The sequence below is a fragment of the Hibiscus syriacus genome, unplaced genomic scaffold (genome assembly GCF_006381635.1).
Source record: "Hibiscus syriacus cultivar Baekdansim isolate YM2019G1 unplaced genomic scaffold, ASM638163v2 tig00111693_pilon, whole genome shotgun sequence".
Lineage (NCBI taxonomy): Eukaryota > Viridiplantae > Streptophyta > Magnoliopsida > Malvales > Malvaceae > Hibiscus > Hibiscus syriacus.
The window spans coordinates 209,169-235,584 of NW_024063156.1; the positions used below are offsets into that span (position 1 = coordinate 209,169).

At 35.8% G+C, this 26,416-nt stretch overlaps 4 protein-coding genes and 1 long non-coding RNA gene across 5 annotated transcripts; 1 reads left to right on the plus strand and 4 right to left on the minus strand.

The window, feature by feature from the left end:
* Nucleotides 1–1,730: 1,730 nt before the first annotated feature.
* LOC120167653 (E3 ubiquitin protein ligase DRIP2-like) lies at nucleotides 1,731–13,198 on the plus strand. The gene is made up of 7 exons (XM_039176600.1): nucleotides 1,731–2,031; nucleotides 2,746–2,845; nucleotides 10,145–10,457; nucleotides 10,611–11,053; nucleotides 11,134–11,184; nucleotides 12,604–12,676; nucleotides 12,825–13,198. The coding sequence occupies exons 1-7, from the start codon at nucleotides 1,917–1,919 to the stop codon at nucleotides 12,996–12,998; spliced, it is 1,269 nt and encodes a 422-aa protein (XP_039032531.1). The 5' UTR covers nucleotides 1,731–1,916; the 3' UTR covers nucleotides 12,999–13,198.
* Nucleotides 13,199–15,165: 1,967 nt separating this feature from the next.
* On the minus strand, nucleotides 15,166–15,849 carry LOC120167672 (PRA1 family protein E-like). Its single transcript, XM_039176613.1, has one exon. It carries the CDS (start codon nucleotides 15,734–15,736, stop codon nucleotides 15,218–15,220), a length of 519 nt encoding a protein of 172 aa, XP_039032544.1. The 5' UTR covers nucleotides 15,737–15,849; the 3' UTR covers nucleotides 15,166–15,217.
* Nucleotides 15,850–16,057: 208 nt separating this feature from the next.
* Nucleotides 16,058–16,590, minus strand: LOC120167721. Its single transcript, XR_005520069.1, has 3 exons — nucleotides 16,485–16,590; nucleotides 16,315–16,394; nucleotides 16,058–16,164 (listed from the first exon to the last, which is right to left on the minus strand). It is a non-coding gene; the product is annotated as an uncharacterized LOC120167721 (long non-coding RNA).
* A 302-nt stretch (nucleotides 16,591–16,892) lies between these two features.
* Nucleotides 16,893–17,927, minus strand: LOC120167756 (ankyrin repeat domain-containing protein 23-like). Its single transcript, XM_039176674.1, has 4 exons — nucleotides 17,771–17,927; nucleotides 17,446–17,577; nucleotides 16,982–17,121; nucleotides 16,893–16,916 (listed from the first exon to the last, which is right to left on the minus strand). The coding sequence occupies exons 1-4, from the start codon at nucleotides 17,796–17,798 to the stop codon at nucleotides 16,893–16,895; spliced, it is 324 nt and encodes a 107-aa protein (XP_039032605.1). The 5' UTR covers nucleotides 17,799–17,927.
* A 1,945-nt stretch (nucleotides 17,928–19,872) lies between these two features.
* LOC120167677 (F-box/LRR-repeat protein At3g59200-like) lies at nucleotides 19,873–21,806 on the minus strand. Its single transcript, XM_039176621.1, has 3 exons — nucleotides 20,608–21,806; nucleotides 20,374–20,532; nucleotides 19,873–20,143 (listed from the first exon to the last, which is right to left on the minus strand). The coding sequence occupies exons 1-3, from the start codon at nucleotides 21,541–21,543 to the stop codon at nucleotides 20,057–20,059; spliced, it is 1,182 nt and encodes a 393-aa protein (XP_039032552.1). The 5' UTR covers nucleotides 21,544–21,806; the 3' UTR covers nucleotides 19,873–20,056.
* Between the last annotated feature and the right edge of the window lie 4,610 nt (nucleotides 21,807–26,416).

Below are 26,416 nucleotides of genomic sequence, written 5' to 3' on the forward strand. Positions count from 1 at the left end.
ATATGTATATATTTTTATTATTTTTACTTTATTACATATTATATATATATATATATATATATATATTCTACACACATTTATTATATTCTTTTTTTCCAACCTTTTTTTATACATTTCTTTTCTTTATTATATATTACTTCCTTTATTCCATTCATTTTTGTACTTTCTCCATTATTTATTTCCATTTTATCTAACACATTACATGACCTTTTTAAGGATGATTTCACATAAATCAAAGGTAAGCAGTTTGGATTGTAATTTTACCTTTACATTTAAACTTTCGACTTTCGTACTTAAAGACAACTGGAAATTACGTAGTACCGAAAGGGCAGTTCAAGGGTGCTAATCCTTCCTTGATCGTAACCGACTCCCGAACCCGATACGTTTCTAGTAAAACGCAGATCAGGTAAGATGGTGTCCGACCCACCTAAATTCGTTTTAAAATGGTCGGTGGCGACTCTAACCCAATTCATCCAAGTCGAAGCCCAATTCCGGGGCCCAACCGAAAGGCGGTTACGACACCTTGCCTCGTACCGTACCCATTATGTGCTAAGTTGACTAGGGGATGGTTCTACCTACCATCCCTTTATTTCCTTGTTTTCATTAATTCACAATAAATAAGAACGATTCAATGGATAAATAAAATAATAATAATAACCTTAATACTTGGTAGTAACCAAATTCAAACTAAAACGACGCAGTTCTATTATATGAGCCTGAAGTAGGGTTACTTCTATCCCTTATTCTGCCCTTCTTCGTGATCTGCTGGTCCGTTCCGTCCCAGATTCTTAATTAAGGGCTAATCACCGCTCACCCAAAATTCCAAATCCCATTGGAATGAAGCCTTTCTTTGCTGAACTTGTTTAAAGGCTTAATATTTGTATTCAACTCTATAAATTTATGGTTGAAAATTTAGAAACAGTAAATAAGAGTGTAATCACTAATAATTAGTTGATTTAATGAGATGAAATATTAATTTTTTGATAAGGTTAAAAGTTTAAATCTCGACATTATAAATAAAAAAATTAAATTAAAAAAATTATCTTAGTAATGAAAATTTTATCATATATTTTCTGAATTAATAAATTAATTAACCCTAGTCTCTAAAAAAATCAAATAATCTTCTAAAGTTAATAATTATAAAAATAAATAAATTTTTAACAATTTTAACATTGCACTAACAACATATATCATATTACCGAAACATAAGAAAAAAGTAATATAATATAAATATAGATTATAAATTACAATACTATTTATCATATAAATATTATTAATATTTTAATTATATTTTATTTAAAATAATAATTTTTTAGTAACTGAGTGTTAGATTTTATATCTTTTAAAATTTGAATGTTAAGTTTAATTAATTAGTACTGAAAAATAAATTGATAAAAATATAAAAATAAATTTATTATATCAATAAAAATTAAATTTAAAAAAGAAAAATACATACAAAAATAACTCTGGGTTCATCCTCCTGTCGACGACACCCTTAAGTCTTTTATCTCTGTATTTGTTTTGTTGTTAGATTCAGATCATCCGTGCCTTCCTCTTCTCACCATACCTCATTCTTCTTCTTCCACGTCAAAAAATTCACCCTTCTCTCTTTCGCTTTTCTACAGTCTCAATCTCCTTTCCCAGATCAAAAAAATCATTCCCATCTCGTTTTTGTATCCATACCTCTTCCCTTCCGTTCCAGTTTCCTATAGAACTCTATGTTTCTAATCCCTTTTTCTAACAAGTATTTCTTTAATGGGTTTTAATGCTGGTTTTTATGAAGATGTGCACGTAAAGTTTCCTTTGCCTTTTGCATCTCGTTGACATGCAGTGATAAGATAAGTGCGAAGGGTTTATTATTATTATTATTTTATCGAGATTGAAAGTGAGGAGGAGAAGCCAAACAGAAAAGGCAGATGGCGAATCAGGTCGTGAAAGTGAGGAGAGAAGCAATTGCGGCATTCATGACTTGTCCTCTTTGCAATAAGCTTTTTAGAGATGCCACCACCATATCTGAATGCCTTCATACGTGTGAGTCTCTCCTCCCCTTTTGAGATTTCTCTTACCTTTCCTTGTTTCCATTCCAAATTTCCTTCATTTTTAGGTCATTTGTTCTTAATTCTTCAAAAAATTTCAGTTTTGCTCCTCTTCTGATCTGGAACGCTCTTGCTTTCGCTTCTTATCTGGGTTTTTCTTGATTTCGCTTCTTTCCCTCTCTGTTGACTTGATCACTTCATGTTCTATTGCTGTTTTGTTTCGTATCTAGATGCGTCTCACCAGTTGATATTAAGGCATTTTGGTAGAGTAGCTTGATATAAACCTAATGCGTACGGCTTAGTTATAAAAACCAGAGGGGGACAGTTATATTGCTTTGCTGATGTATAATGCCTACGTTTGGAAATACCGTTGATTTGATTATGAACCCATTTGTCTCCCATTTTTTTTTTCCACGGCTTCTTATTATCACGTACTTTACTTCAAATTTAAGAGTCTTCTCCAAAGATTTGAGCTTTTCTTATTTGCTTTTCAAGTCCGTAACGAGATTCGAACTTTACTATGATTTTCCAGTTTTGAAATATAATAGTAAAACCGACCTCTTTTCCTAGTTGCACAAGATTTCCAATTGCTTCACTTTCTCACCTTGTTTCCTTTAAAATCTTCTCTACGATTGATGTATGTGATCTTCATTTCAATACCTTGTGAGTCTGTTGAAATTTACGAGATGAATCTTTACAATTTTTGTAGTTTGCAGAAAGTGCATTTATGGTAAGATAGAAGATGAAGAACTAGAGTGCTGTCCGATATGCAACATCGATTTGGGTTGCGCTCCTCTGGAGAAATTAAGGTATCCTTCATTTACATATCTTTCTCCTCTACCACCTCTCTGCTCTCATATGGCCATTATATGTTAATTGCTTTTCTTCATTACACAAAATTAGTCATTCTGGTTTTAATCTTGTCAATGCTCCAAAAGATATGTAATAGAGTACTTGTTAACGTTTACACTTTTTATAAAAACAGAAAAAAATGAGTGAGAGAGAGAAAAACGTAGAGAGAGAGAATTTTAAAGAAAAGTCAGTTCCCGATGAGTATTGGTCGGCGTTTATCGACAACCTGAGTAGGAGGGTTTCTCGTCATACGCTTAGGGAATTATTCTTAGTCCATGGTCCGGTTATGAGAGTTTTCATTCCCAATCAAATTAGAAATCCAAAGTACAGATTTTCCACCTTTGCTTTTGTTCATTTTAAGAGGGAGAAAGATTTAAGGAGGGCTGTTGATAAGTTAAACGGGGTTGTGATTGATGGAAGGAAGATCTTAGTTAGTCCTGCCAGATTTAAGGATGAACGTTCAAGGTCAAGGGTGGTGCATACTTCTTCAAACGAGGCTTCCGGTCATATTAATGCAGATTCTTCAAAATCAAGAGAAAGAGAAAATATTATCAGAAGTAGAAGGGACGACAGAACTTATAGGGATGCTCTGATGTCAAATGGGAATACAAGAGGGTACAAAGAACTATTGTCTGAGGATATCCAAAGGAGGAATGTCAAGAAAAATATTATGGAGATGCATATTCCATCAGAAAGTGCCAATTGGGTGAAGAGGTCGTTAACAGGGATTATCAAATACTCGTTTCAAGTTGAGTTCATTCGGAATGCCTTATTTAAGGAAGGCTATGATGTTCAAATTGCTAGATGGGGTTATGTTTGGAACTCTTGCGTTTTAGTTCTTAATTCCCATGAGGAGATGATGGATTTATGGAGCAAAAAGGAAGAGATTTTAGAATAGTGGTTTGAACGAGTGGAACCTTTACTGAATGAGGCTGGAGTTCCCACGGCTTTCTACATGGCAGAATTAATAGGGGTTCCTTTGTTATGCTGGAATGAATCTTTCTTCTAGAAGATGGCTGGTAGATGGAGCAAAGTGGTAGGTATTCATGAGAGTACAAGGAAAAGAGAAGACCTTACAATGGTAAGAATTTTATTGAGGGTGGAAAGCCCCTTTGATGTTCCAGAGGTGATCACACTTGGATCTTATGGAAGATCATTCAAAGTAAGTATCAAGATTGGATCAGCAAGTGAGTATTCAAGTTCGTTTTTCAGTAATTTTTCGGTGGAGGATTCCGGTGAGGCCTTTTCTGAAGAAATTATGTCTGAGGAGGATGTAGACAGGTTGTTGTCAGATCATGGGGAAGGTGAGGCATGTGCAGCAAGGAAAAATCGTCTGTCAGTGGATAATTAGATTGATCAGGGTGTGTTCAGTGGTTCTGGAGGAGTTAGTGAGAACAGACAGCTAGCAAGGCTTTCCTTAGATAGGAAAGGTATTAATTGTAGTCTGCCATAAAGTCAAAAGGTTGGGAGCTTAAAAGTTGGTGAGTTTGCAGGTTTGGGGATTAGAAGTCAACATTATTCGGCTGATGGATCTCAGGCCCATTCTGAAGACTCTGGGCAGTCTGGGTCAACAGATTTTTCGGGTTTCATTTCTGGGCCAGCATATACAGTTAATAAGTTTGGGGATTTTGTGGAGAACCTTAATGTAGCAGGAAAAAACAGGAAAACGTTTAGAGTATTGGAGACGAGCCCAATTACAGAGAAGTTGGTTAATGCAGAAATAGAGGCTGAAGAAGAAAGCTTAAGGTTGGTTGAACTGGCTACAACTAATTTAGGAAACATCTCAAGGGGGAGACAGTTACACCGTTCTAGAATAAAGGTATCATCTGAGAGTGAGGTGCTGGAAACTAGAAGTTTGAGCAGTTGAAAAAGGGTCTATAGCAGGTCGAGGGAAAGAAGATATTGGTATGGAGATTTGTTGAACTTCACGAATGAAATAGATGGCAACAAGGTTGGACAGAGGAAGTTGGATGTGGAGTTCAGTACTGCAAAACAGCTTTGTTTATTAGCAGAGCTCATTGCTGATGGGAGTCTTCTTCCTAGCTTTGATAATGGTCTTGGGGATGGGTCCGTAGAGAGGGAGATTGAAGGTTACTTTTCTGAAGGTGAATGCTTAAGACCCAAATCTGGTTTGTTAATTAGAAGGAAGAGGAGAGCTAGAAGGATCCTGTTTCGAGAAGCCCTTGACCAGGTGAGCATTGATACAACATCCTCCTCAGCTTTCTCGAGTTTATTGAAAGAAGCTGTAGAAACTTGGGAGGTTAGTAAGCTTTTGGGAGTATCTTTTAAGGAAGGGAAAGAAGCATTTTTGGAAAAAATCATAGCTCTAGAGAAAGGCATGATTGGGATTAATCAAGGTTTGGTTGATTGAGGGTTTTGTTTGTACCTTTTTCCCTTTATGAAGATGTCAAAGTTAGTAATATGTTCATGGAATGTTAGGGGTTTGGGGAAAAATGAAAAAAAGAGGGCTGTTCAGAATTTAGTCACTAGCTTAAATCCTACTTTCCTTTGGTTGCAAGAAACCAAGACTGAAAAATTTAAGAGGTCTTTCTTTAGGAGAAGTGGGATTAATAAGCTTAAAGGAGTTTTGGAATCTCCTTCAATTGGATCAGCGGGGGGCCTGTTGTGTTGTTGGGATGACAATATCTTTGAGTTCGAGTGTCAGTTTATTAGTAAGAGATGTATAGCTACTTTTGGTAAATTTCGGAATAAAAACTTCAGTTGTGGTTTCATCAATGTATACGGTCCAGCAGTGGAGGAAGAGAAAGTGTTTTTTTTGAAGAATTAAGCAGTTTTCTTGGTGGATAGAATTTTCCCGTTTGTGTGGGAGGGGACTTCAATGTCTATTTACAAGAAGATGAGAAGATGGGCAGAGGTCAAAGTAGGAGCTCAATGGAGATCTTTAATGAGTTCGTTCTTCATACGGGCTTAATTGATCTTTCTATGAATGGGGGAAGGTTCACTTGGTGTAATAACCAAGAGAATCCCACTTTTGTAAGATTGGATCGTTTTTTGGTTGACAGTCAATTTCTAGCGTTATTTTCGGACATTTTGCAGTCTCTTCTACCAAGATCATTGTCAGATCACAATGCCATAATTCTTGTGAATAAAGGAGTGGACTGGGGTCAAAAACCGTTTAGAATGTTCAACTATTTGATGGATGAGGAGGGTTTTGAGGATATTGTTATTTCTTCTATTCAGAGTTCTAAGAAAAGTCAGAAGAAGGCAGGTGCTTTTAGTCTTTTAAGGAATGCCAAACATGCAATAAAGAAGTGGTCTGGAAACAGAGATAAGTATCCAGGAGACTTGATTTCTGAGTTAGAGAAGAAAATTTCGAAGATAGAGGCTGATATTCAACAAAAGCAGGGTGCTGTCGACAGTGAGGTATTAACTGAGTTGAATAATTGTAGAGCAGAATTGTGGAAGCTGCACAAGATCCAAGAGCAGATTTGGTTTCAGTATTCAAGATCTAAATGGATTGAAGACGGGGATCGCAACACTAAATACTTCCATACCTGTGCTACGGTTAGGAAGAAGAGGAATGCTCTGGTGGCACTTAATTTTAGAGGAGAAACTGTTGAAGACCCAATTGCAAATAAGGCCATTGTTAAGGATTATTTTTTTAAGATCTACAATGACCGATCTACTCTAGAAATTGATGAATTAAATCTGGATTTTTCCAGAATTTCTTTGGAGCAGAATCAGTTCTTAGAGCAGGAATTTTCAGAGGAGGAAGTTTGGGATGTTGTGAAGTCTTGTGGAAGTAACAAAGCTCCGGGTCCTGATGGCTTTAATATGGGTTTTTTCAAGAGGTTTTGGCAGGTCCTTAAGGAAGATATTATGATCTTCTTTAAGAATTTTCACTTGGGGAAGGAATGGGAACATGGAATAAATCACACTTTCATCACTCTTATTCCAAAAAATTCAAACATTGGTGGTTTGGAAGATTTTAGACCTATTAGCTTAGTTGGTGGTTTGTACAAGATCCTCTCTAAATGTCTGTCAAGGAGACTTAGGAGATGCATTTCAGATTTGATCAGTCCATATCAATTCGTTTTTATTCCCGGTCGACAAATCTTGGATTGTTCCCTTATAGCCAATGAAGGGATTGACTTTTGGAAGAAGAATGGTTTAAAAGGATGTGTTTTTAAAGCTGATTTCAAGAAGGCATATGATACTCTTGACTGGCCTATTTTGTTCAGAATTATGAAGGAAATGGGCTTTGGTTCTAGATGGATAGGGTGGATTTCGAAGTGCATCACTTCAGCAACTGTTTCAGTCTTGGTGAATGGGGTTCCAACCGAGGAAATTCCAATGGCTAAGGGTCTTCGTTAAGGCTGTTCCTTGTCTCCGTTGTTGTTTAATATAGTTGGGGAACTCTTGAATTTATTGATACTTAAGGTTGTTTCAGGGGGACTCTTTTCGGGTTTGATGATTAGAAATGAGGAGAGGAATTTTAATTTAACACATCTACAATTTGCTGACGACCTTATAATTTTCTGTGATGTGTCGAAAAAACAAATCTTGAATGTGAAGAGGGTGCTTCGAGTGTTTGAGATTATTTCTGGACTTCAGTTGAACTTGAAGAAGTGCAAATTATTTGGGGTGAACTTAAAGGAAGAGGAAATTAAGGATTGGGCAGCTACGATTGGATGTTCAGTGGGTTCTTTTCCCTCAGAATATTTGGGACTCCCTCTTGGTCCACACAAGAACTATAACATTCTGTGGGTTCCAGTGGTGCAAAGTTTCAATAAGAGGTTAGCAGGTTGGAAAGGCTCTTCTTTGTCACTGGCGGGCAGGCTGGTTCTGATTAAATCAGTCCTATGTTCACTTCCTATATACTATTTGTCATTGTTTAAGGTTCCAGCTTCAGTATACAAGACCCTAAACTCTATTATGTCAAATTTTTTATGGGGTGGAGGAGATGGGAGGAAGATGAATAGGGCTTTATTGGAAAAGTGGGCTTGGAGGTTTGCTATTGAGAGGAAGGCGATTTGGAGGGAAATGATTTGCATTAAATATAAAATGGATTCTTCATTGATGCAGTTTGACAGTAAGGTTTCTCCTAAATTTTCTTGGATATGGAGATCTTTGGTGAATAATCATTTTAAAGCTGATTCGATGGGCTGTAGTATCAGAAGCAATTATAGCTATAAAATTGGCAATGGGAGGAATATTCGGTTTTGGCAAGACAATTGGGCATTGGATCATCCTTTGATGGTCATGTTCCCTAGACTATTCTCTATTGCAGTGAACAAAACTGGAAGATTATTTCAGTTTGGGGATTACAGCTCTGGGGGCTGGTTTTGGAACGTCCAGTTGAGAAGGTAGTTGAATGACTGGGAATTTGAACAATGGTCAAACTTGATGGTTGTTATTTCAGATTTTTCTATTTCTGCTGATGCTTTTGATGGACTGTTTTGGAAGGGGAATGGAGAAGGGGTTTTCAATGTTAAATCATGTGCCAATCTAAATTATTCGGGGAGTTCCGATTCGGAGGAAGCTAATTTTTGAAAATTTATTGTTTGGAGGGGCCTGCTGCCTCTAAGAGTGGAGACTTTTCTTTGGCAAGTTATCTTAAAGAAGCTGGCAGTGAAGACAGCTCTAGTTAAGAGAGGTGTTCAGGGCATAAATGATTCTATGTGTCCTTTTTGTAATCTAGAAGAAGAGTCTTCATCTCATCTATTTTTTTCCTGTTCGGTTGTTTGGCCAATATGGACTAAATTCATGGGCTATTGGAATTTTTAGTCTGTTTTTCATAAAGATGTTAAAAAATTCCTAGTAGCATGGACTAACTTGAAGACCAACTCTCTTATGTGGTCATTTATCCCTGGAGTGGTCTTATGGACAATATGGAAAACTTGGAATTATATAGTGTTTGAAGGAGGGAAGCTTGATCGAGCAGAAATATTCTTTCTAGCAAGGTACAGGCTTGCTTCATGGTTTCTAGCTAGGGAAACTCAGATTTCTATTTCCAAGGATGCTCTTATTGTCGACTTGTCCTTAGTGGATTCTTGCTCGTCTCATACTAATCGGATTTCAACTAAGTTTCCTTGGTCCCCTTCTCCAAAGGGTTTTATTAAACTTAATGTGGATGCGGCTACTTCTAGTGATTGGAAGAGGAGTGGTTTAGGTGGTGTTCTAAAAGACATTTTTGGTTCGATTCTTGGCTCCTTCAAAGAGCTGGCTGGCCCGGGACCTCCAACTTTGATGGAATTGAAAGCTATTCTAAAGGGGTTATATTATTATGAATCTATTCGCCACAGATTTAAAGAGAGATTGATTATCGAGAGTGATAGTAAGGTGGCAATTGGTTGGGTCAAGGATGTTGGTTCTTGTCCTGTCGTTTATGTCCAAGTTGTTAAGGACATTATTCAAAAGCTTAGTGTTTATGAAGGTCTTATTAGATGGGTTAGTAGGACAGCCAATATAGAGGCGGATGTTCTAGCTAAGGCTGGTATTGGTTGAGAATTATGTTCTGTTTAGGGTTGTTTCTTTTTGGCTTTTTATCTCTGGAGGGAGATTAGACTTTGTATTACTTTGTAATGTTTTGAGGTTAATGAATTCCTAGGGCACTCTTTTCCTCCTTCCGCTGATTAAGGAACTATTTTCAAGTTCCATTAATCATGAAGGGGGTTTTTAGTGAGGCCTACTATTCCTATAAAAAAAAATAGAGTACTTGTTTGAAGTTGTTACTGGCAGCCTTTACTGTTTTCTTCTGTATTTATCTTTATGAATTTGGAAGCATTCCATCTTTTTGAGGTTTGACGGTGGCTTCTCCTACATGCCTTTCGTTTTCCTTTGATGCCATAGATTTCGGATTTGAAGGCATGAAATGAATGTTTTGAAGTGGAAAGAGTAGAAATTGCAATGAATCTCATTGGTGTTCATTCTTACCAAGTAAAGATGATAGAAGAACATGGATATCTTTACTAACCATCTTTCATCTCCTGCTGCATATTTGTTTTCCCTTATCTAAGTGATATGTGTGACTTAGCCAATTTCAAGAAAAATATCTAAGAACAATCTAACTGTGCTATGCAAATGTAAGAACTCATTGCTGTAATGAGATTGTGCGAGTTCAGTGGCAAAACCATGAAAAATATGTTGAATTGGAAAAATTTCATTTTTCGGTTTTCCTGAATAATCATTTTGTATCTTTCTCTGTTTAGTATCCACACATGCTTTATGTTGTTCAATAAAAATTTGGGAGAAATAATTGTGTATTGAGATTCATCCATGCTTTTGAAAATCAGACCAGACCATAGTTTGCAAGATGTGAGGTCCAAAATCTTTCCTCTTAAAACAAGAAAAGTGAAGGCACCTGAAGTTCCGCCCCCGGTTACAATGCCCACAAGAAGAAAAGAGAGATCGCTCTCTTCCTTGGTGGTTAATGCCCCCAAAGTATCAACACAAACTACCATGACTGGAAGGAGGACAAAAGCTGTTGCCAGAAAGGCCAGTGCTTTGCGAGGTTCCAGTTTTTCGATGGAAGACTCTATGGAGGATCACCAGGAGAGTGCAAGCTCACCTGTAACAGTAAATAAATTCACTCAAAATAAAAGACAGGTACATTGAAGCCTAAATGATTATAGTATGTGATGGCTTTTTTCTGTCACAGTGTCCAATATTGTTTGATAATGCTCCTTTTCTCAAACACAAATAATTAATGTTTTGGATTAGACTTTTGATATCTGTTGTCTTTATAAAATTGAAAAACAGTGTATTTCTTCTGTCGAACCTAGCCAACACACGAATAAAGATGCTGAGAATGGTGATGAATCGTGGGATGGGAAATTGGATCTCTGGAAACCTTTGAATTGTTTGGTGGAGGTTGCAAACAGGACCAAGTCCTTCAAGTCTAGTTCACAAGGTTCTGATTCTAAATTAGAACCTAGCCATGTATCTAATGTTGAAGCTCAAATGTGCAAAAGCAAAAATAAGGAAGACAAATGCAAATCAAAAGTTGGGGATGAAAAGAATATTGCTGGTCTTGCAACGTCAGAGATTGTAACTCCTAAAAAGTTATGCAGGATACGTCGGAAGAGGGCTTCTGGATTTGGGGCTTCTGGTATTTCTCCTCAAGCTGTGCTAGATGCATGTGGTCCAAAGCATGAAAGAAGAAAGGGTCCTGTTTGGTTCTCGCTAGTGGCCTTAGAAGACCAGTAAGAATTTATTTTAGCCTTCAATCTAATGGATTGTAGTTTTCTTAAGATTATCTTCATTAAAACTTCATTGCTTTCAGGGAAGGAGGTGCATCCCTCCCTCAGATTCCTGCAAATTACCTGAGGATAAAGTAAGTTCCTTTAGCCAATTCCTGCAAATTACCTAAGGATAAAGTAAGGACCTGATATGCCGAGTAACACCAAATATTTATGGCAACTGATGCTTATAAAACAAGAGTCATGATGTAAGAAGGATAGACGTTGGTTTTAACTAGAGTATAGTTAGAGATAAAGCACTGGTGGGTGGGACCAACAACCATTACTAGAAAAGTGTTACCTGTTTATACAGCATTTTGTTAGCTAGCTTCAGTAATGTTAATATTAATCAATATGTTCAAGAAAGCATTTGGGTGGGGTGTGGATGGTTATACAAAGATCTTGGTAAGCTTAAGATAAAATGGCAAAATGCATATAAAAGTGTGGTTAGACAATCCAACTTTTGTTTTAGATTATTATATATGAAAAAGGTCTCGCTAGCCACTTCCTATTGTTAATCCACCTTCACTTCTTATTGTTAATCCACCTTCTATCCACTGATTACGATCTCCCCGTCTTTAAGCTCTCTTTAAAAAGGTATGTTTCTTTTACTTGGTGAAATCATTTTATGACAACAGTTACTCTCATTTTCTACTTCAACTCAAATCATCTGGGGATGCTTTCCAGACATTGTTGCCTAGATTTTTTAGCTTTAGTTATCAGGCATGTAATAGTCAAGTTAGAATCAAGCAGACCATGTAATTAAAAGGTGCACTTCGATCCTGATTTTTATTTACTTATATGTTCCTTATACTGTAAGGAGTGAGAACTTATCTTTGACCAACTTCACATTAGATTCCATATTGGAACCCTAAAGCAATTATGATAAGACTGCAAGCTTCCTACATCTTCTGTTATCGTGCTTGAGAACTACTTGATATGAATTTCAAAACTGAAAAAAAGTGACATGGTGAACGTATATGTCCTGAACGACCTGTGAATTGTGAGGTGAATAAAAATAATATGTTATTTTGTTTCTTTTGCCAATTAACTGTTATTTTTACCATTTTTAATTTAAGTTCTGTGGTCAGTTGTCTCTAGTTATTGCTAAATCCCATCTAGCAATTTTTTTCAACAAATGGTGCTTACTCCTGCCTGTTTTTGTTCTCTTTTCCAGTCAATCTATAGCATGGAAAATTTACATTTTGCATTAGCCATATGGATTAATGACCAAGTTTCCACCGAGAGTTTTGAATTAAATAATAGTTATCTGTCGGTTAGTGTCACTTTAGATATGGATTCATCCAAGGATGAAGCCAGAAAATGTATACTGGGGGCGGCTAGATTGAATTATAAAATTTTTAGGGACAAAGAATGAAATTTTACCATTTTTTAGCTGACAATGTTATAAATTTTGAAGGGACTAAAATATACAACATTACCATTTTAGGCCACCCTCGAGTGCTGCCCCCGGTTCCCTCTTCCATTTGTTTATATTTGTTCTTTTGTGGCAGGGATGGAATTGTGCCTGTTTCTTTTATTCAAAAATACCTTATGAAGAAATTGGATCTCACCAATGAAGCTGAGGTGAGTTGATCTCTCCTTGAACGTTCTCCAATGATACACACACACCAAGAAGAAATTTGGCCAAAATGATATTTAGCTTTCCTTTTGGTTCTTCAATGCGATGGGCTGCTTTATTTTTTTTGTTATGCATGTATACTTGTTTTGGCAGGTTGAGATTAAATGCATGGGACAACCTGTTCTTCCCACACTGCAGCTGTATAATTTAGTGGATTTGTGGCTACAAACAGCATCGACATCACAGCGTATAGCAGCATCTGCCGGTTCTAGTGCAAAGGAATTTGTGATGGTATTGGCATATGCTCGAAAAGTCCCGGATCAATAACAAGTTCTTTCGATTCTTTTGTCACCATGTCAATAATCTTAACACATATATACAGAGACGATATTATCATTATTCGAATCTTCATCCGCAATAGAGTAGGACACTTTGATATACGGCGTGTATTCTATTCAATGAAGGCATCTGTTGAGTGAGAGTTGTTTATTTTCAGTCTCTGCATACAAAAATAGAGCACTGTTTGAGGCCAAGTAATGGGGTTTAACTACCCTATAACTGTACTGACGTGACTGAAATCATGTCATCACTCTATTTTTCCGTTTACAGTTGCAACAGTCAGTTTTTCTGTAAGATTCTTCTGAATATATGAATATGAAAAATATTAAAGAAGAGAAAGGAATGTATTTTTGCTGCTTGTCGATGTTGTTGGGCACTTGGACTGGTGATGTCGGATCTCAAATGTCAATGTCATTTTATACAAGTGCTGCTTTTGACAATAGCAACTTAAGGAAATTCAAAAAACATGCAGTTTAATTTAAGGTTAAAATACGGTGGAAATAATATATTACTGAAAATATTATAAAAAATATAATATTTTAGGTTAGACATAATCTAAAATATTATATTCTTCATAATATTTTCAGTCACCATATAAAATATTACATAGAAAGTAACACTTTCAGTTGTTAATTGAAAATGTTAAAAATAATATTATAATTTAGGTTGTAACCGAAAAAATTATAGATAATGTAACATTTTAAGTTGTATCTAACATAAAATGTTATATCTTTTAATAATATTTTCGGTCACATCCTATATTCATCGTCTTTACCATCATCGTTTTTTAACCTTAAGGGGGTGTTTGGTTCAAGAATTGTGGGATTTCCATGGGATGAGAATCCCACATTCCCATGTTTGGTTGGTCGGGAATCTCATTCCCGGTAATGTTTTATTACTAATAGTAGATTTTTTTTCAAAAATATCCTTCTTCTGTCATTGAATAATAAAAATTCTACGAAGGTTAAATTACAAATTTATCCTTAAATTATTTTAGATTTACAAAAAAAAAATCTATAATTAAAATTTTATATAAAGTTCAGGGATTAAATTTTTTTTTATTCTTTCATTAAACCTTTTTTATTTTTTTAATTTTGTAAACAAAATTATATAAATATTATGAATTTAATTTTTTTAAGAAAATATATAAATATTTTACAATTTGTAATATTATACAAATATATAATAAATACAATTTGGTTAAATATACATTCCAATAATATTTTATTCCTTTAACCAAACACGGTAATCTTACATTCCTGCTAAACCAACCAAACACAAAATACAACATTCATAGTAATCCTATTCTCTGGTAATCTTTTATTCTCACTGGTAATCTTTTATTCTCACTGATAATCTTTTATTCTCACTGATAATCTTACATTCCGTGAACCAAACTCACCCCTAAATTTCTCACTGATAATCTTACATTCCGTGAACCAAAATCACCCCTAAATATATGTTCTGCCGCATAACTTCCCACCAAAAATGCTTACTTTCGCTTCACTTATTACACTGGAAAAGTAAAGCACAAAGTACAAAACACCCAAAAGGGCCATCCACATGGACAGAATTTGTGAAAAGGAAAAAAACCCCTCATCCATGACCTAGAACCACTCATGCCAACTGCCACTTGTATTCATCATCATCTTAGATCTTAATAGTAGAGGTGATCAAACTAAACTCGACTCAACAAATATAATTAATATTTTATACTTAAATTAATTTGATTTGAAAAAAAATATTTTAAAAAGCTTATATCAAATTGACTTGATTCAATTTGAAAAAATTTAAATGAGTGAAATTGTAAAATAAAACTATAACAATTTAAATAATATTTTGAATAACTTAAAATTTATAATAATATTAGTTGATTGATTTTAGAATAACTGGAAAATGGAGTATTGGGCAGTTAATCTAAAATATGGGGTATATTGAAAAATAACAATGATATTTGGAGTACATGGGTAAAAAAACCCATATAACTAACTACAAATTTGGTACCGACTTTTTTTTTTTTAAATTTGGTATAGATATTTCGTTTACCGGTTTGAGGTTTTTTTCTCTAACTACCAATATTTAATTTATCAGTTAATTATTTTAGATTTGGACTTACTAGGCTTCCCGCTTAAAGGCTTCTTTTTCTTCTTCTTTCAAACCACTGTATGCAAATAATCAACTCACCGTTTAAATCAGTTGTTTGGATTTTAAACGAGGGAGTACCCAATTCGGGCGGGGCTGCCCGCAACCGAAGCCAGTCCGCCATCGATGCCGTCCACTTCACCGTACAAATCTTCTGTTCCCATGAACGCAGCGTGTACTCCCACCATGAAAGTCCCAACCAAAATGGAAACCAACACGTTCAACCAAACGTGGATGACAACCAGAGCTACAACCGTAATTACACTGAGGATCGCCAGTATGATGGGGTCGTCAATCGGATGGTTTATAATATACAAGGGATCGTTTCGGAAGAAGTAAAGGAAGAACCAGGCGACGAAGACGACCAAGAAGACGATCATGGAGATTGGATGCCATAGCAGGCTGAGTAAGAGGACCGCTAGGATTCTCATGGCATAGGGGAAGTAGCGTGCGGTGGCGTCGCCAGCTGATATGGGGCGGGCAAAGGATGAGAATGACAGGAACGCGTGCCATGGGCGACGCATGTAGCCAGATTGGGTGGCGCGTGTGAATAACACAGGCGTGAAGAGGGATAGCGAGGTCATTGCTGAAGTTAACGAAGATCTGATTGGAGCGAGAGAGTAAGAGAGGTCTCGTGAAAAGATTCTTAGCTGATTCTCGACTTTCGAGCAAAGTTAAGTAAAGCAAGAGAGCGAGACCGATGCGAGCTTTTTACAAGTGCATTTCTTCCTTCTTTTAGCGGGATTTCGCGACGGCAACGTTTTGTATTGAATCTCGTGATCAGATGTTTTTTCTTTTAATATAAATTTTAACCCACGGAGAAGTTGCTAACCCACGGGGTTTTTAAGTACTGTACTAGAACAACCAAAATAGCAGCTAATGTTTTTAAGGCAACTCCTAACCCACGGGGAACAACAATCAAATAATCAAAAGGTAGTTAAAAGTTCTCACTGAAACATAGTAAAATGTCTGTCGTCTTCAACCATGCTTGCGTTGAGCTTCAATAGCATCCCTGTAAACAAAAAATATGAGATAAAAGGGTCGGTTGAAGATAAAAGTGAAGGTACAAGTATTAATTAAAACAATAACACGAAAATGAGCATTCACTTGTTACCACCCACAATGTTTACTGATTTGAGTTTATACACAAAGAAACTATTACCGAAAAGCGTTTTCAAGCTCCTTGTTTTCCAGGTCAAGCTTCCAACCATCATAAAATGCATCCGCAGCCTTTTCAAAATCCTGCAATTAGCATTATGTTGATACCCAAATTAGACGGATACGTCTCAATTAATTTTGTTTTATAAATGAACTTGCCCATAGTTAGCTCACCTTCAACAACATCAAGGCAACTCCAAGCCGATTGTAAGCCTTTGGCCGGGAGGGACTTAGCAGTACACACCTCTCAGCATCTTTTAATGCATTTTTACCATCTTCCAGGCGGGCCCAAACAAGCTTCGGTTAGAATACAAAGTTGCATCCATGTCATTACAATTAATTGCCTGTAATATATTACAAAAGAAAACTTTAAACGTCATTTATATGACAGTAGACAAAGAAATGGAACATATATTTGGCTGTCCAAAAATAAAACACAGGAATTAGTAAAGTTATTATTAAACATATGTCTTTGTCTCATACCAAGTAAAATCCTCTATGGTTCCATTTTAGAACTATACAGCAGAAGATTAAATCGGAGAAAGAAAAGGATTTTCCATGTCCAAGATAGAAGTTGGCACTTTACCTACCTGACCAGCCTAAGAACTGAAACCAGAAAATTGTTGTAAAAAAAAGAAAAAGAACATACGTTATTTATCCTTAGTTCTTACATTTGCATTGTTTTCGAACAAAACCTTAACACAATCCTTCTTGCCAACAGCTGCTGCGCGCTGCAGTGGTGTGCCAGCGGCAGGGTTAGCATCAACTTCGGCACGTTTTGAAATTAGCAACTGAAGAAGTTTCTTAGGTCCTACAACATTCCAACCAAAATATCAAAAATATTATACTAATCTGGCTCAACGAAAGGATGAACAACTAAAAATGTAACTTGCAAAACATCATAATGTTCTTTCCATCATTGGATCATGCGAAGAGAATACTGTAACTATGTTCACTCTCCCAACTGAAAGTAGTAGAATGAAGGGATACTTGCTTCAGAAAAGACCACTAATAAGCAAAGGGAATCGGTAACTGAAATATGTAAAATTTTCGTAAAGTTGGCAATTGTAAATAGATTACAAACAAACCGAGCAATAGGAAAATAACTGCATGCTATATAAAATCAAAGATTCACCTTCCATAGCGGCAAGATGCAAAGCAGTGACCCCCTCTTTATTCATTGCGTTCAGATTTGCGCCATTGTCAATAAGGTAAACGGCAGTGGGAAAATGATTCCGTTCAATAGAACAATTCAAAGGAGTATCACCTACCAAAAAAGCATCGTTTATTCAACCAAATGTGCACTTTCATTTAGAATCAAATATTATGATTACGTTCTTCTTACTTCATTTTAAAGCATATAAACAGAAACAATAAAATTACCAGAAGAAATAACTAAAAGTTGATATATACAAAAGAACTTTAGGAAATGCGAAACTGGAATAAAAAACAAGGCATACCTTCGTCATCTTTGACGTTAACATCCATTTTCAGTTGGCCGACGAGATATTTCAGAATATGCGTTCTTCCACCCAACGACGCCACATGAAGTGCATTGCGGCCATTATCTTCCTTAGCAGCAGCAATTTTCCTGCCAAATCGCCTTCCACATCAAGCTCGTACACCAACCCTACGTTCACAGACACACAAAATAACAGTGATGTAAGTGACAATCTAATAAACTCTCAAATCTCATAAAGAAACTGACGATTCAGTACTTTATTCAAGTCTCCTTTGAAAGCTGCGTCGAGCAAACAGTAGATGTCACCTCTTTTATCTGCGGATCAACATAAAGAGTCAGTAATATACAATCAGCAGTTAATCGCATATCCGTGTCCAAAAGGAAAAAAAAAGTGAAAGCATATATATATATATATAAATGAGAGGCAGTGAAGCACTTTGATCGAACCTAGAAATGTAAAAAAAAAAAAAACTCCATTGAAAGGAAAGAGAGGGCTCGAGGAATTTCTTTTTTTTGGGGGGGGGGAGAATTGGATAAAGAGTTAAGGAGGTAATGAGAAATGAAGGAGAAGATGCTTGGTAGACACGCTTAGTTAACCGTGCATTTATTTTTGTTATTTGACAACTATGTTCTTGTATATTGTCACGTCGGATAGTAATGGAGGATAGCTTAGGCAGCAGCTTCCAATATTACCAGTCTTTTCAGCTTCGTGGTTGCGACATCAACTAGCCGTGTTCAATGAAATTGATGTTATAAAATGAAAATTATATCAAGCTTTGATTTTCAGTAATTTAAAGAAGGATAATTAAAAGAGGGAAGAGTTTTTGATTTCTGAGAAGTAATTTTCATTTCTAAATATTTAGAATAATATTGTTTAACAGAGTTGCAAGTAATTCAGTTGTCCTGATAATAGCTAATTTTGTCTCTTTTGTGCAGGCTGGTTGCTGCTTCTTGGACTCCAATTTGCCTTGATTTTGTTGGGCTTCGGTTGGACTACTTTCTATTGGACCCTCCCTGGGTGATGCTAAGAGTAAGTGGGCTTCTCCCTTCAGTCACACTTTGGGCTTACACCCGTGGCACTCCAGCTCGTGTTTGAATCCTTTCAACACATTAATAATTCATGCCACAACTATTTTCCCTTTACTCGGTTGATTACAAATCTCTTTTCCTCCTCAGTCCATGATAATGTTGGAATAACTCATTCTAAGATATCAGAAAATCACAGTTTTTTAGGTTATGTCATTTTACGTGTAACTCTAGTTGAATAGTTGCAGTTAAACTGAATAGGAGGCAAATTTTAATCTATTAGTGATTGTTCGGATGAGATCGAGTCACCTTCATAAACAACTATCATATGTAAGTCTCAAATCCAAATAGTAAATGCATTAGAAAAAGTAAATAGTTAGTGCGGAGGGTAAACGAAAGCTTAGGTTAGAATCAAACAAAACTGATAACAAAATCGAATTCAAGAAGTCAAAAAATATCAAGTTAAAGTCAACCCAAAAATTAACATCGAAAATCAACGATCATGGTCGATGGTGGTGGTTAACAGTCAACAAGTCAGATCGATCAACAATCAACTGATCAAATCGATCAATAGGTCAATCAAAGTCAACATGTCATGTTGGATGGTTCGGTTTGAATGATTGAATTTAACTCGATTCAATCTAATTTAATTCAGTTGGATTTAGGTCGATTCAGTCTAAATTAATGATATGTACGATATTCTCATACTTGGTGTACAATAACAAAGAAAATTTATTATGTAGGTGCAGATTATCATTGTGAAGAAATAAAGATAAATGATAATATAATTTTTTCAAATTCTATCCAAACATGGTTCATTTTATTCGCAAATAAAATGTTAAGAGTGTAAGTGTTAAAAAAATTATGACCAAAGTGATAATTTTTTAACATTATGCCCAACATTTTAACGTTGTATTTTGTCATTAATAATATTTTTCCTCATTATGCCTTTAATATTGAATAAGTACAATATATTAACAGCAAATATCAATGACAAAATTGAAACTTTAAAACAATGACAATAATACCACGTAGCATTTGTCATTTAAATCCCAACAAAAATAGCTATACAAAACCGCCAAACCAATTGAGGACAATGAAGTGTTTCTAACACGATACAAAATAGAAGAGACATAACGATGACAGTCGAAAACTCTTGCTCACACACATCCATGTCCCTAATTATGAGCTTCTCCATCACTGATGCATGTTTCAAGAAATAACTTAACATTTCAAACATATGCTTCTCGTTCTCAAATCATTTGATTTCAATCTCCTCGATGTTAAATAACAAACACGGAGGCACCGTTGTACGCCGTGACCTGAAGCCTTCCGATGTACTTGCCTAAGCATACAAAAAAGGAAGAGAAACAAGTTAGTAAGTTTGTAATTGAATTTACAAAGTAGTATTGTTCAGAATCTTTCTCGACCGTTGACAACACACAAATCAAACACAAGCAACTGCTCAAACCTAGAACCTGTAGGGAGATCGACACTCTCTTTTACCACCAAGGTCGATTAATGAGTTCAATTTGTACACTTAATCTTAAATGGTATTTAGAGAAGCCTTCATACCAGATTCAGGAGATCCAGGACAAGTGTCTTTAGATTAGGCATGCAATGCAGAAACTCCAAAATCCACGTTCCTTGCCAATCATCATTCAAGTAATTACGAAATTCCAGCTCAACAAGGTTGTTAAATGCAAGCATTGGATCAAGAGGTGCCAGAAAAAGCTGTACACAAAAAAAAAGAACTATAATATAATGTTAAAAGAAAAGATAGACTTGAATATTACTACGTACGCTAACCGTTTTAGAGTCATCTTCAATAGCTAAATAAAGGGACTGTACATTGCAAACTCCCTGAAGAAGATTTGCTGCACGTTCAAGGTCCTCGCTATCCGTTAGAGTGATTTCAATATGAGTTCTTTCTAGAGATTTCATTTCACTTAAAGTATATCCTTCAGCCATTCCATCAACATATCTGAAATAAACCAGATTTGGAGCATTGATCTCGATGACATTGAAACCTCTGTGAGAACCAACATACAACTCACCAAAGTCTAAAACCAATCTTTTAAGTGAAAGCTTATGGATATTGAGCTCACTTATATTACGAAATTCACAATGAATGGATTCCAAATTTTCTAGGACAGGGCAACTGGAAATTAACCTAAGAACTGAACCACCATCTAGAAATTCAGAGTATGCAAAATGCAGAGTCTTCAGATTTGGTAGATGAACATTGGCTGGAACCTTCAAATCACAGTTGATATTCAGTTTCAGTGTCACCAATGTCTGGCAAGTAAACAGAAGACTCGGTAAAGTGTAAGTATATTCAAACATCAAATTTGCATCAATTTCCTTAACACCACACCACAACGCAGCACATATCCAACGATTAAGGCGTGAATAATTCTCACCCCGTGGAATGCCATCCTTCCTCACCCAATGATCATTCACCCTCAAGCAATCTAAACTTAGCTGTTTGGGGTTGGAAAATAATATATCGACAAAATTCAGGAAGTTGTTATCATTTTCAGTAGGCGACGACATATGCGATAAGCAACTATTGAAATCAAGGATAGAAATTGATGAAGCGAAAAGATACCTCCACCGGGGTGAAAGAATTGAGGTTTTAACTGCATCTTTAATGGGAAGGAAGGACAAAATATGACAAATGATAGGATCAGGCAAACTACTTATCCTATCTGAGCCACCCACAGAATCTACACGCTCGGCCATGTTGCAATCTAATATCAACAATTCCTACAACTCAAGTCTTTTTGAATTAACCAATCTCTGTTTCTAAGTCCACTATCAGTCACCGATATATCTGAAACCATACCTTTCTTCAAGCAGAAGAGGTTTCTGTTCGTCCTTCCCCGTTTTTTCTAGTGTTTTGCTGCTTTACCAGACACCCAATCCTTCAGCTCAGCAATTAGTTTCCACTTTGTTCTCTTAGCTCTTTACTGTCTCGTTTCATCTCTAATTTTCTCTTACCTTCTTCTTCCTCGTTGGTCTTCATAACAGGGTCTAATTCTTTAGTTAAAATCAGGTTCTTATCGGCCTAAAACGTTTTGGGTTTAATTTGGATACAGTCGTTCGTGCTAGAATTAAGCCCATTAGACCCAAAGAAAATGAGACGTGCAACTACAAGAAGTCCCATCTGAAATGAAGAAGCTTACGTCGACTGCAAATGCCAAGAAATTTATCCTACAGTTAATATTTGGCATAAATTGACTTGAGAAACAGTTTATGAAGTAAAACCCCGTAAATAGGTGTTATGACTACTTGTTTTCTCTATTGAGCACATGTTGATGTAATGATGTTCTTATTAGTAATGTGAAGTAGAAGATTTTCATGAACTTTATTTACCCTAGTGTGTTGCGGCTTGTATAAATCCCAAGGTTTTTACATGCTAAAAAGAGAAGGTTATGGTCCTAATATCCACTTCATAGTCACAGTTTTTAATATGAACCAGTGTTTCAGGATTGGATTGACCTAAACATGTTAAGGGTTAAATTAAGAATACAATCCTCCATTCTTCTATATTTGACTTAAACATGTGGAACGTTGTCTGTTTTTTTTATTAGTTCCAGATGATTACAATAGTAATATTTATTTTAAAGACTTTGAACCATTCGACAATGAACGGCCAAATACCCTTACGGAGGGTGTGCTCAGACCCGAAACCTCTAGGTATAATAATCCTTTCTTTAACCAATTCGCTTTATTAGTGCAACCTTGTCTGATTTTTTTTTCAACATTCGGATGACACTTTTAGGCAGGGAAACAAAACTGTTGTGAAATATTTGAAAGACAAATTCAAAACAATAAGGCTAGCATGCAACTCTGTTGTTTACCTTCCCCCCCCCCCCCTCAAAGCTTGATATCTTTAAATAGTCCAGTATCGGTCACTAAGAACTTTTCTTTTAACTGCAGTGGTTTGTCATTGTCCCCGTTTCTTCTACTGTTTAACTGACACCAAATCCTTCAGTTCAGTATTTAATTCCACGTTTTCTGATTATCTCTTTATTCTTTGTTTATTCCTAAACTAATATGACCTACTTCTTCCATTTGAATCAGAGATTTCACCTCGTGATTGTTTGAGTATAAGAGAAGTCCTTAGCTTTGGTTCATGGGATCCAAGAATTCATAACGCCCATAGTGCATAGTGTCTTGAATGGCTGGATGGGGTTATGCAGCTACTCGACTTGACTAACTTCACGAGCAGCATTATTTTTCTATGGAATAATTAAAATCGAATGAATAAAATATTTACGAGAATACTTTACAATTGACATAAATTATTTATAAGAACATCAAGATTATTCAATCGAATTGCTCTACTCTTTGATCATCGATTCACTCTTTCTCGATAACAAAGAGAAATTATTTAAACTAGATCGATGGATGAATGCATTAAAACCAACATTAATGGAACATACAGTAAGGCAAACAGGACTGCTGCTGTGGGCTTAATAACAAAATATCACGAGACCTACTATTGTGGGCCTTGCTCGAAGGTAATTGATCTTCATGATGTTGAGCTCGTGGAGGCTAGAACAAAAGTGTAGATACGCATTTTCGTCCGAAATTTTTGTTTGAGCTCTACTTATCTAAATGCATATATGGGCTAACTAATTATTTAATTATTATTTTTATGTTTTTTTTGGATAAATCAACAGTTTATTACCCAAAATAGCAATGTTGCTACAACCAATCAACAACAACAAGACATCCCAATTACAAAAAGAACCAAAGATTGGTTAGACTATACCCCAAGCATTACAGAGATAAAAATTAGTACTATCAAGTCTATCTATAGCTTTACCCCTTAGTCTAATACTAACAGCTTCGACTATATCTTTAAGCAAAGAATCGATCGATCTAAATCGACCCTGGAAAATATGTTGATTTCGTTCCTTCCAGATGGAATAAATGAAAGCGTTCCAAGAAATATTCAGCAAAGTGGTGATTAGAGACTTCCCTTTCCAGGAAGTGCTTGCCCAAGAGACCATTGTTTCCCAAGTGAGAGGAGAATAAGACATACCATTAAGCTTCAAAATAGCTTTCCAAAGTCCAACAGCAAAAGAACATTGAGAAAAAAGATGATCCCGCGATTCTTGAAATTGGCAGCAGCTTACGCATATAGAATCAGAACATAACCCCATTCTCCGCAAACGATCTCTAGTAGGTAATCTGTCCAATAATGCCATCCAAGAGATCAAACTGTGTTTTGGAATATGCAAAGGGTACCAAATCAATCTATGCCAATGAACTTTAATGCCTTGCGTCCGAATCATGTCCCAGACTTCCCTAATCGGCTGAGGAGCAAACGTAACAATAGGGTAAGCAATTGGTCTCAACTTTAAAATTCTGTGAAAACTCCAGCTGACGTTTGAACCTGCTTCAAAATTCTAGAAATCATGATTCGTAAGGACATAAGAATTAATCCATGCTACCCATAATGATCCATCACCTGCAAGAACCTTTCTAATAAGGCTTATGATACAAGCTCTGTTCCAGATAGAAGTGTTTTTCAATCCCAAACCTTCTTCAGACTTCAAAAGACAGATGCTCTCCCAACTGACTCTGGCACCGGCTGCTGATTTATCAGCTCATTTCCAGAAAACCTGGAACAGAATTGATCCACTGTTTTAAGAATGGAAGCCAGAAGAATTAGTTGCCTGCACCAAAAATTGCAGACACTGAACAGGACTGAGCGAATTAGTTCAAGCCTGCCCGTGTAGCTAAGATTTCTACCAGACCAGTGCTGCAACCGTTGTCTGATCTTTTCGAGCAAAGGTTCGCAATCTTTCACCGTTAGCTTCATAAACAACTATCATATGTAAGTCTCAAATCCAAATAGTAAATGCATTAGAAAAAGTAAATAGTTAGTGCGGAGGGTAAATGAAAGCTTAGGTTAGAATCAAACAAAACAAATAACAAAATCGAATTCAAGAAGTCAAAAAATATCAAGTTAAAGTCAACCCAAAAATTAACATCGAAAATCAACGATCATGGTCGACGGTGGTGGTTAACAGTCAACAAGTCAGATCGATCAACAATCAACTGATCAAATCGATCAATAGGTCAATCAAAGTCAACATGTCATGTTCGATGGTTCGGTTTGAATGATTGAATTTAGCTTGATTCAATCTAATTTAATCCAGTTGGATTTAGGTCGATTCAGTCTAAATTAATGATATGTACGATATTCTCATACTTGGTGTACAATAACAAAGAAAATTTATTATGTAGGTGCAGATTATCATCGTGAAGAAATAAAGATAAATGATAATATAATTTTTTCAAATTCTATCCAAACATGGTTCATTTTATTCGCAAATAAAATGTTAAGAGTGTAAGTGTTAAAAAAATTATGACCAAAGTGATAATTTTTTAACATTACGCCCAACATTTTAACCTTGTATTTTGTCATTAATAATATTTTCCTCATTATGCCTTTCATATTGAATAAGTACAATATATTAACAGCAAATATCAATGACAAAATTGAAACTTTAAAACAATGACAATAATATCACGTAGCATTTGTCATTTAATTCCCAACAAAAATAGCTATACAAAACCGCCAAACCAATTGAGGACAATGAAGTGTTTCTAACACGATACAAAATAGAAGAGACATAACGATGACAGTCGAAAACTCTTGCTCACACACATCCATGTCCCTAATTATGAGCTTCTCCATCACTGATGCATGTTTCAAGAAATAACTTAACATTTCAAACATATGCTTCTCGTTCTCAAATCATTTGATTTCAATCTCCTCGATGTTAAATAACAAACACGGAGGCACCGTTGTACGCCGTGACCTGAAGCCTTCCGATGTACTTGCCTAAGCATACAAAAAAGGAAGAGAAAAAAGTTAGTAAGTTTGTAATTGAATTTACAAAATAGTATTGTTCAGAATCTTTCTCGACTGTTGACAACACACAAATCAAACACAAGCAACTGCTCAAACCTAGAACCTGTAGGGAGATCGACACTCTTTTACCACCAAGGTCGATTAATGAGTTCAATTTGTACACTTAATCTTAAATGGTATTTAGAGAAGCCTTCATACCAGATTCAGGAGATCCAGGACAAGTGTCTTTAGATTAGGCATGCAATGCAGAAACTCCAAAATCCACGTTCCTTGCCAATCATCATTCAAGTAATTACGAAATTCCAGCTCAACAAGGTTGTTAAATGCAAGCATTGGATCAAGAGGTGCCAGAAAAAGCTGTACACAAAAAAAGGAACTATAATATAATGTTAAAAGAAAAGATAGACTTGAATATTACTACGTACACTAACCATTTTAGAGTCATCTTCAATAGCTAAATAAAGGGACTGTACATTGCAAACTCCCTGAAGAAGATTTGCTGCACGTTCAAGGTCCTCGCTATCCGTTAGAGTGATTTCAATATGAGTTCTTTCTAGAGATTTCATTTCACTTAAAGTATATCCTTCAGCCATTCCATCAACATATTTGAAATAAACCAGATTTGGAGCATTGATCTCGATGACATTGAAACCTCTGTGAGAACCAACATACAACTCACCAAAGTCTAAAACCAATCTTTTAAGTGAAAGCTTATGGATA

Excerpts from the sequence above, each read along its gene's own strand:
- LOC120167672 (XM_039176613.1), bottom strand. The coding sequence starts at position 15,736 with ATGACCTCGCTATCCCTCTTCACGCCTGTGTTATTCACACGCGCCACC.
- LOC120167677 (XM_039176621.1), bottom strand. The coding sequence starts at position 21,543 with ATGGCCGAGCGTGTAGATTCTGTGGGTGGCTCAGATAGGATAAGTAGT. Across the intron at positions 20,533-20,607 it reads TTGAAGATGACTCTAAAACG|CTTTTTCTGGCACCTCTTGA; the intron begins GTTAGCGTACGT and ends TTTTGTGTACAG. Across the intron at positions 20,144-20,373 it reads TCCTGGATCTCCTGAATCTG|GCAAGTACATCGGAAGGCTT; the intron begins GTATGAAGGCTT and ends TTGTATGCTTAG.
- LOC120167756 (XM_039176674.1), bottom strand. The coding sequence starts at position 17,798 with ATGGATGTTAACGTCAAAGATGACGAAG. Across the intron at positions 17,122-17,445 it reads GCATCTTGCCGCTATGGAAG|GACCTAAGAAACTTCTTCAG; the intron begins GTGAATCTTTGA and ends GGAATGTTGTAG. Across the intron at positions 16,917-16,981 it reads TGTTCGAAAACAATGCAAAT|TTCTTAGGCTGGTCAGGTAG; the intron begins GTAAGAACTAAG and ends TTCTGGTTTCAG.
- LOC120167653 (XM_039176600.1), top strand. The coding sequence starts at position 1,917 with ATGGCGAATCAGGTCGTGAAAGTGAGGAGAGAAGCAATTGCGGCATTC. Across the intron at positions 2,032-2,745 it reads ATCTGAATGCCTTCATACGT|TTTGCAGAAAGTGCATTTAT; the intron begins GTGAGTCTCTCC and ends CAATTTTTGTAG. Across the intron at positions 2,846-10,144 it reads GCTCCTCTGGAGAAATTAAG|ACCAGACCATAGTTTGCAAG; the intron begins GTATCCTTCATT and ends TTTGAAAATCAG.